This window comes from Charadrius vociferus, unplaced genomic scaffold (genome assembly GCF_000708025.1).
Source record: "Charadrius vociferus isolate BGI_N301 unplaced genomic scaffold, ASM70802v2 scaffold162, whole genome shotgun sequence".
In the NCBI taxonomy this organism is placed as follows: Eukaryota; Metazoa; Chordata; class Aves; order Charadriiformes; family Charadriidae; genus Charadrius; species Charadrius vociferus.
In genome coordinates this window covers 5071405-5080977 of record NW_009647236.1, presented here as the reverse complement: position 1 = coordinate 5080977, position 9573 = coordinate 5071405, and the positions used below count along the sequence as shown (strand labels likewise).

Sequence of the window (9573 nt, the reverse complement as noted above, 5' to 3'; positions counted from 1 at the left end):
GTGCGTGGGGCAGTAGCGGGCATGGGCACGGAGGGGTGGCAGATGACCGGGAGCGGCTGCAGCAGGAGGGGCGCCCCCTGCCCGGACGCGTTGGGTGAGGGCAGGCGGACGGGTGTAGGAACGCTGACTGCTCTCTCTGCCCCTCCTGCTGCAGGTGTGCTTCATCGGCCGGAGTAACGTGGGGAAATCGTCTTTAATCCGGGCCCTGTTCTCACTGTCTCCAGAAGTGGAGGTCAGAGTGTCAAAAACTCCAGTAAGTGACGTTTTTAACTTCAGCAGCCGGTGCCAGCCCAGATAGGGCTGAGAAGGGTGGGAGGAAACTTGGGTAACTTGGCACAGACCTCTCTCCAGCAAAGGAAAAGGTGGAAAGAGCCCAGCTTCGCTCTTCAGGCAGGGCTGGCACAGAAGAGTCATACGAGGTGAGCAGATGTGCCATAATGCCCTTTGGGAAGAACCAAGCACAGAGACCTGTGAAGGTATTTTTAGTTTGTTTTAAGGGTAGAGTCGCATAGGATCGCTACAAGGGTAGGAGACTTGGCAGCTTAAAGCAACAGTAGTAGCATTTTTGCAGCCTTCTTGGGTGGGGGTTGAGGGTGGCAGGGTATGCTACACAGATGTTTTGCAGGGCATCTCCTAGTCCACTGCTTAAAGCAACGTTTTAAAGCCATCCCCTTCCTTCATCTTACCTAAATCATCTCCCCAGGGCCACACCAAGAAGATGAATTTCTTCAAAGTAGGGAAGTACTTTACTCTGGTGGATATGCCAGGATACGGCTACCGTGCCCCGCAAGACTTTGTGGAGATGGTGGAGGCCTACCTGCAGGAGCGACGCAAGTAAGGGACTTAACTGTACCTCTGCAGAGCAATGAAAACCAGACACCTATCTACAGTGTCATGTAATTAGGTGAAAAAGTGCAGGAGGGGTAGCTGCTTCCAGTGGTAGTATTGATTATTTCTGATGTCACTTTCCTGGGAACCTCTGTGGTGTCACTCATTCGTGCTTAGAGAGATCAAAACCACAGAAGAGACTGAGGTGCTGCTCCCTGCTGACCCTCAGCTCCCATCCATGGCGTTTCTTGTCTCTTCCTATCCCCAGATCGCATGTTAATTGTTCTTGCTTATGAATTTAGAAGTAGCAGAGCAGGCATGGAATAATGGTGTTGATTACTGTTGCTTGTATTTCTGGCAGCTTGAAGAGGACTTTTCTATTAGTTGATGGTGTAGTGGGACTCCAGAAAACAGATCATATTGCAGTAGAGATGTTGGAAGAGTTTGGGATTCCTTATGTGGTAGGTAATGCTTTGTTCTTATGTTGGTTATAAGCTACAGATAATCTGTAAAGGTGTACCCTCTACCTGAGCTTATGCAAGTTGTCCTACCTAAGTAGTAACCCCCCACTTTACTGTTAATAAAATAGGCCTAAAATGTGTTGGGGGGGGGGGCAAATGGGATTTAAGGGATTTTTGCTAGGTTTACTAAATGGGCACTTTTTTTTCAGTGCTCAGCTTGAGGAGCTTAAAAAGGTCCACTCCTTATGCAGGCTATAAAGTGTTTTGGTGAACTGTATTATACCATTTTTCCGCTTAGATATGATGCAGAGCTTTCAGCCTGCCTTGCAGGATAGTCCAGCACTCTTACAGATGTTCCAGGCTAGCAGCAAAATAATCTTCTTTGCCTCTTTTAATCCTCTTTTCCTGGATCCATGCAGATGGTGTTAACAAAAATTGACCGAGCTTCCAGAGGACTGTTGTTAAAGAACGTACTGGGGATCCAGGATTTTGTAAAGGAGAAAACTCAGGGATGCTTTCCTCAGCTATTCCTGGTCAGGTAAAGCTCATCTCCATCGCTGCCATTTCCTTTCAGGTGATGGTTTGCAGTAGGGCAAAATACCTGAAATGGGTCTGTCTGCTCCAGAGGTGGCACTTCTCTGTGCCCCAGGGATGGAGGGTGGGCTGCTGATGGAGAAACGCCCCTTGCCGCCTTCTTCCCACTCCTCTGCAAGTGAGCGCAGTCCAGTTTTCAAGGCTGCTCTTCCTTTGGCCTTTCTCTGAGGGGGGCAGAAGTGCCTGTGTTGCATGTTGGTGGGCTTTGCTATTTTGTTTGGAGTTGTGTTAACAATAGCAAGCTGTAGTTGTTTGATTATGTAGCTGAAGTGCTTAATTTACCAAGGTTGTACTGCCCTGCAGGAGATGTAATTTAATGCAGCCAGTTGCTGAGTGTGCTTGCGTTACTCCAAGACACAGCAACCTCTGGCACTGAATATCCATGCCTTCGTTTCCACAGTTCTCTGGAATTTTCGGGGGTTCACTTGCTAAGGTGTTTTGTAGCCCATGTTACTGGAAACCTGCCAACTGTAGAGGCCAGCTGAAAAGACTGGCTCCTGATCTGCTTGGCTCACCCAGAACAAAAGGTACCAAAACTAGAGGTGTGGATTTTCGTTGTAAATAACCGAGGTACTAGAATTTATTTTTTTTACAAACTTGCATAAATTTTTGGATAAATTAGTATTTGTAAGGCTAAGCTTTTTGTTTAATAAATGTATCAATTCAGGAAGTTTGCATATGAATGAATACAGGTTATTACAAAACTGTTTTATAAAACCTACGTGATTGTTCTAAGAAGAAAAAAGCAAAGAGAACCTCCAAAGAGAAGCTAAGTTTTAATACAGCATTTCCTCTCCCTCCAGCTAAATGTTAAAAAAGCTACCACTGCATGCCTAAGCTCTGCTATATTCAGGATACTAGAGACAGTCTAGTAATTTCATGAAAAAAGGCATTTAGTTTAGAAAACTATAGTCCTAACACTAAGCAAACTGTACTGGCCCCGGTGAATTGAATGCTACACAGAGGTTTGCTTCTCTCAGCTTATATAGCAGGGGCCAAAAACCAGCACTTGTGCAATCTGCCTGCTCTAAGGCCATCTGGAGTAGAAATAGCCTGTGTGTGTGAACACCTTGTCTGTGAAGGTGTTTTAAGGACTACTTCTATGTCTTACTTTTGTAATTCCTCTGCATTGTGCGTTCAGTAGGTGCAGCGTGATAGCACGACCCGCTTGCGTTTGTCGAGTTCTCCCTGTTCCAAGTGGATGAAGGAAAGGACGCATCTTTAATGGGATCTGCTTTTTGATCGCTGTTGGCTTGAAACAGAGTGGAATAAATGACTGACACCTAGGGGAACCCTCTCCTCGTGCACTTTATCATCCATCAGTTGCTGCATCTACCTTCCATTTTAAATACAGCATGAACTTCTGCAGCTGCACTCAGAGGAATTGCCAGAGGTGAGACACATTGTCCATTATCTGCATCTGTTCTACCCTGGCAGCTGAAGCACAATACTGATGTCCCGTATGCGTCAGGAGCACTGCAGCAGCTGGCACAGCTGTGTCCTGCAGCAGCTAAAAGCACCTGAAGTTGGCTTGTTACAAGGCACAGAATTGGAAAAAATAAAAGGACTGCATTTATAGCAGCAGTTGTTACAAAAGAATTTAGACTAAAACTATTAAGTGCCTGTGTCAAACTCTGGCACTCAATCTTGGGATGTCTTAACATTGCCAAATGTGTGTATGCAGCTGTCAAAGTTACTTACATTAAGTGTTAAAACCTCAAGAAAGGACAGGTCTTTTGTGAACCACTCTGAGGTATTGCTAGTGTTTTGTTTCATTATGGAATTTCTTCTCACTCTAATTAGACATGAAGTGAGGTCTGTTTTCAGCATACATGTAGGAAGTGGGGTGGGTGGGGAACACAGTAGAAACATGCCGATGTCTGGTTTCCACATCTTAGCGGAGATCAAACCTGTAATTCTTCAGTATTTTATCTCTAATCCCAAAGTGCTCCAGAGCAAACCAGCCCATAGGATGCTTGATCCCAGGGAGAAGTGCAGTAGTATCTAGACAGATGGAACAGGTACAAGTGAACACTTCAGAAATAATCTTTTTGTAGTATCTTAAAACCAGGATCTTCCAAAAGCATCAGTCTCACCAAGGCTGTCGTTCTCAAGGCCTCAGCCTGGACTGAAAAGCCTCTGAAAATAAGTCTGTGTACGTAAAAGAAAGTGCAGTTCCGGTTTCAGTCCCTCTTGAGAGCAAAACACCTTCCAGTGCCAGAAAGTCTTTCATTAACCACTTAAATACATTCAGTGTGTTTGTCCATTTGTATAAAGTCCTTTGAAATGGCAGCAGACTGAACTGGACCTCATGATCCTTGTGGGTGTGCATAGTTGCCATGAGGTGTCCTTAGCGCAAGCCACGTGGAGCTATGTCATACAGTTTCTTACAGCTGTACTAGAAACAGTAGATACAGTCTTATCCTGAAGAACGAGCTTTACCTTTGGACACATCTGGATTTTCTGCTGTATTGGTCAGATCTTCATTAACAAATGCTTCAAATACTGGAATACCTTGCATTTTCCTCAGCCATCTGCAGGACGGAATGCCATAGTTTTATTTCACGCAAGAATCAGTGCCCCTGTGACAGTGTTTTTGTTTAGGCTGGGCTGGAGACTAAATGAATGCCAGATGTTCTCTTTAAAGGTAGAACAAAACCAGTTTTCTTTTCAGTGATTTTACTTTTCAGTTAAGTCTCTTCTAACTATAAACATCAGTCCTTATCAATGCTAGAAGCAGACACTGTCTGAAAATCATACTGTTAATTTCAGAGAATGCAGTTAGTTAGAGACTTAACTGAGAAGAAAATTGGTTTTGTTCTACCTCAAACCAAAAAATCAAGTGTTCTCCTTCACTTAAACATTAAAACTTACATTTAAGTGTCTTCATGGGAACGTGGTTTGGGTAGACAGGCTCCTGATGCACTAGCATACTTTCTTGCCAAGTTCTTAAGGAATGTGCTGTGTTGCTGAGTGAGGAACGGTGCTTTCTCAGGCCAGGGCCCCAAAAGCCCTCCCTTTTTTTCCCCCACTCATTCATTGACAGTGGGCCTGGCAGCATACTGAAGCAGTAGAGACCATTTCAGTTTTAAATGTTTTTGATGTCTTAAATTGTTTGCAGTGTATACACCACACTGCAGGCACTCAGCGTTATCTTGTAAAGCTTTGCCTCTTCTGCACCTGTCACTTGCAGAAGTGACGTTGATTACAGGGTTTTATGGAAAAGGCTTTTCCCTTGTGGATCACTCTGGTCTTTCAGCAGTATTTTCTCCTTTTTCTCTCTCTGCTGTGTCTGGTCTAGTCTGTCACTATAACCCTGGCACTACAAGGCCAGTATTTTCACCATATTCTTGCAACGGTTCCCTACAGTCACTATAGTGTAGAATGTATTTTAGTAGGAACCTTGACCAGATACTACATCAATAATTCTGTTAATATGAATGAAGTAACCTAAGCAGGTTTCTTAGTTATTTTAAAAGGGGGGGGAGGGGAGGGAGGGAGAGAGTTAGCAGGTAGATATTTCAGATTTAGCCTCTCTGAGGCATTTACACAGAGAGGCAACATGCACTAAGGCAGAAAGACCTAGCTCTGGTTTACTGTCACTTTGAAGGTTGTTTCGGTGTTGCCTTCTTTCACTCTTTTTCTTGTCTAAGGTCTTGCTCCTTGGGCTCAGCATTGTTCTCAGACTCTGCTCAGAAAAAGGATGTATTCCCGTGGAGCCCTCTGGTACACTATGAAACAAATTTTGGATGCCAAACAGAACGTGCCAAGTGTTAAATACAGACAATTAATTCTGCATTAAGTGGGGTGGCTGCCCATGAGCAGGAAGGTACTGCTACCTCAATTATCAAAGTTCCTGGCAAGAGAGGAAACAGAAATTTTAGCAGCAGCTAATGTGTTCAGTCTGTATCACTGGCTAACTAGTGCCTGAGATTACTTTAGTAGCTGCTTATCCCAGCTATAACATGGTACTGTATTTTATGGGGAAATTGTAGCTGTTTCTGTGCAAGCAGGGACAAACCCGGGGAGACATACAGCTTCTTACATCATTCTCCTGTTTAAGTGTTTCAGAAACAGAGCAAGACCAGAACCCATTTACAGAAGAAGCCGAGGAGAGAGGAATAAGTTGTGGCTTAACCAAAAGGTTTTAATAAACAATGATTAAATGATGATTAGACAATGGTCAAACACTCTACTACTTACTACATTTCCAATAATTAAGCTAGCTTGTAGACAATATGCTTTAGATCTAATGTAAAGTGTCATTTACCTCGCTGTAGATACCGTATGCCGGGTAAAGGATCTCTCAACCTCGTGGACTAACCTTAAGAGGCGTCAAGGGAAGATCACCGCTGTGCAGCCTGTTGCCATGCAAGAGAGCTCAGCGGGCTGTGGTGGCCGCAGATATTTAGTGTAAAGTGACTGGCTTGTGGTCAAACTCCCCTTTGGTGTACATGCAACTGTGCCAGTCTAGCGGCTGTAGTTTTGTCTGGTCCCAGCTCAGGCTGGTACTGTTAGTTCCTGATAAGACACGACCTAAATTCCTTAAGATCCTGAGAAGATATGGCCTAGCACAATCTCTCAAGGTTTGTACAACAGGGCTGACTTCACTCTGGGCTACTTGTCGGTGATGCCTGAATCAAAGTACTGTTAATTCAGTCAGAGTGGGTGCACCTGTCACAGAGGCGTGACTTGCCTGTATGTAAGAAGCCACCCTCTCCACAACATGCTATAGCCAGTCCTGTAACTTCCTTTTATTCTCATCTGATGCATTCACAGCCAGTTCATAACTAAAACCAACACCAATAAAAAGTAAAGTAAGCTTCCCTTCCTTACCTACACAAGTGACTTTAATACCAGGTTTGGTAACTGCAATTTGATCTGCTTCTAAGAACTAGCCACAGCATTAAGCCTGTATGCACAGATTTATTTTAACACTAATTTAACACTGTCCAAGCACTTGTTAAATACGTGATCTCTACCTACTTCCGCTATAACTAGTCTCCTTACAAGCATCTCTTATATAAGCACTGAAAACTGTTTCGCTCAATAAGGTAATTATTGAGCAGCTATCAGCTTTTTACTTAAATATACAGCAGATTTTTTCAGGGAAGATAGCTTATGGTTTTGTATTCTAAGAATCTACAGTGGTGTTTGTGCACCTTGTGGCATGCTTACAAAGTTTATACAAGACAATAAAGCTACCACTTGCACAGACATAGCTACTTAAACCAGTATTTTCTTTGAAAAACATTGAGAATGATGGAAAACATATTATGCCAATAAGTATAAGGGGCAGGGGGGGGGAATAAATCTTAGCACTCTTCTTGCTAACACTGTTCCCCAATAATTATTCTCCACTGGTTCCTGTGTGATGAATACAGCGCTGCTGGACTGTCGCCCTCAACCCTGGTGCAAGCGCAGAACGTGGTGCCTTGGGATGGCACCAGCCCCGAGCTCCCTCAGGCAATGCTGTTCAGACTCAGACACCGAAAGGCACTGTACTCATTTCTTTTGAACTCATTCCTTTGGATCCTTCAGTGCTTCATCAAGACCCTCTCTGGCTCTACTCTTCAGTGTCTGCACCTCGCTGTACCTTTTCCTTCTCCCTCTTCAGCTTCCTAGAGAAAAACCTTCATTCAGACTTAGCAAGGCATTTATGACACTGGAAGAGGGAGCCTCCTACTGGAGACATAACCAAGTTTTCTTTGTAAGGAAAAATTCTTTTAAGACAAAATTTTTTCTTAAGGCAAAACCTGACAAAGGCACAGGAAACTTGTATTTCTCAAGCATCAGGAAAACTAGCTTAACCTCTCACAACAATTTATGAAGGATGTAAGCTATTGCATAATTCAGAAGTATTATTTAACAGGGTAAAACAAATGCACTCAGACCAAGGTCTGTGTAGATGCAGCAGGACTTCAGAACCACAGCTGCCTTTGTGCTGGTATTTAGATATTCTTTTTCTTCCAAAAAACCCAGAAGGCATGAGAAACCTGCGATTCAGCCCCCAGTTACAAGATTTGGCAGGTAGATCTGTAAGCTTTGGCCCACAGCAGCCAGGGTTCAGGTGGCCAAAGTATTTACAACATTTGGGAGAAAGGAATAGTTTTGGACAATTTAAAGACCATTCCCTCCTTAGTGGCTCCCCAACATGACTCCTAATGCATACTTAAGAGACATTTGTTCTAAACCTAGTACTCTAAAGAAGTACTTCTAAGAAATTCACCAAAAATATTAAGTACAATAAGCAACTTGAAAATAATGCAACAAAAATAACAAGAAACATGTTTTTACAGTATAAAGCATTTCAACATTAATATTTATTTAAGACATTAAGAAACACTAACAGGTGTCCAAGCTGATGAGGATAAATCTTGTCTGTAAATTACAAAGGAACGCAGATCTCCTTGCAACTGCAGGTGGGAACTTAGGCACAAATACAAGTTAAATGACATGGTGCGTGGGCCCTTCTATTATAACCTACCTGAAAAGTGCATTACTTAAGCAACTGATCTGTGCCCATTTCCTTTGCGTGCCTCTCCTGACATTTTTAACCTAGTTTAGACTAACAGCAAGAAACATATCTCCAAAAAAAAAAATAAATTATTAGGTGTTGACAGAAGTCAAGTGTTACTATATAGAAAGGAAAAAAGGATTTATAAGTCGCATTGTACTTGTTCTTTGGCTTAGGGGAAGTCATTCTGAGTTGTGCTTGGCCCCCTGACAGTGAGGGACTGCTAGTGCGAGGACTTCCAGGTACCAGTGCATGGGCATTTACTTCCACGAAGCCTTCTCCTGACAGGGCAAGGAACTCTGTGTTGTAACTGCACCAGTATCTTACCTTACATTGTTAAGTTTTATCTTCAGTTTCTCCTGACCAGACCCAGGCATCAGCAAAAGTTTCTGTCTTCTTTCCTAAGTCAGGGATGATCTGAAAGGGAAATTCGAGAGTTCATTTGAGATCCTTTTTCCATAAAACCCTGTCACGAAGCCACGGGGAATCAACTTCTCAGTACCGGGGGGGGGGGGGGGGGAGGAGAAGAAGCCCACTGACTTTCGTGTATCACCTTAGTGCTAGAATAAAAGTCAGAAATTTAAATTAGTTTTGAGCTTCAGTACAGCACATCTACTGTTTTTCATATCTGCAGAATACAGAGATTTATACTCAACGTAATAATAAGTGCACAGGAACTCAGCTTCAAGTCAAAGCTCTATGCTTTACACTTAGAGACCCACTAGCGACAGTGATTGATTCAAGGTAAACAACCCGTACGCAGCTTCTCCTTGCCATCCCCAAACTGCCCCTTTCTGGGCCAAGGCAAGTGCCTGTGGAACCCAACCCCACGCGGCGTGGGCTGGCTCAGCCAGCTCTGCCCTGGGGGAGCAGAGGCAGTGGGGAACTCCCCCGTCCTACCCCCGCGCTTCTTTCCATTCTGAGGCAGGGAGAGCAGGGGTTTGGCTGCGCCGGGAAGCGGTTACGGAGCAAGATGGTTACTGCAGGCGGAGAAATGAAACAACGGCCAAGGTCTGCACCTACGGAGGAGGATGAGACTTTGCAATTTTGTCCCCTGAAGAAAATACGCTACATTAAAAACCTATAAAAGCAGCTGAAAAGGACGCCCGGCCCTGCAAGCAGCAGCTGCAGCCGGCTTTGTTCTGGGTAGCAGCCCCAGGGAGGCGGGGAGGG

General features: G+C 44.0%; 2 protein-coding genes across 2 annotated transcripts in view; both read left to right on the top strand.

Annotated features, from left to right (window-relative positions):
• Window positions 1–2411, top strand: part of GTPBP8 (GTP-binding protein 8 (putative)) — a 3700-nt gene extending 1289 nt beyond the window's left edge. The window contains exons 2-6 of the mRNA XM_009879962.1: window positions 155–253; window positions 704–834; window positions 1190–1289; window positions 1709–1827; window positions 2284–2411. Coding sequence (XP_009878264.1) covers window positions 155–253; window positions 704–834; window positions 1190–1289; window positions 1709–1827; window positions 2284–2368 — 534 coding nt within the window. The 3' untranslated portion in view covers window positions 2369–2411. The remainder of the gene's footprint in view (window positions 1–154; window positions 254–703; window positions 835–1189; window positions 1290–1708; window positions 1828–2283) is intronic.
• A 1342-nt stretch (window positions 2412–3753) lies between these two features.
• Window positions 3754–9573, top strand: part of TAF13 (TAF13 RNA polymerase II, TATA box binding protein (TBP)-associated factor, 18kDa) — an 8236-nt gene continuing 2416 nt past the window's right edge. Inside the window, exon 1 of the mRNA XM_009879961.1 lies at window positions 3754–3795. Within this exon, the coding sequence (XP_009878263.1) occupies window positions 3754–3795 (42 nt within the window). The remainder of the gene's footprint in view (window positions 3796–9573) is intronic.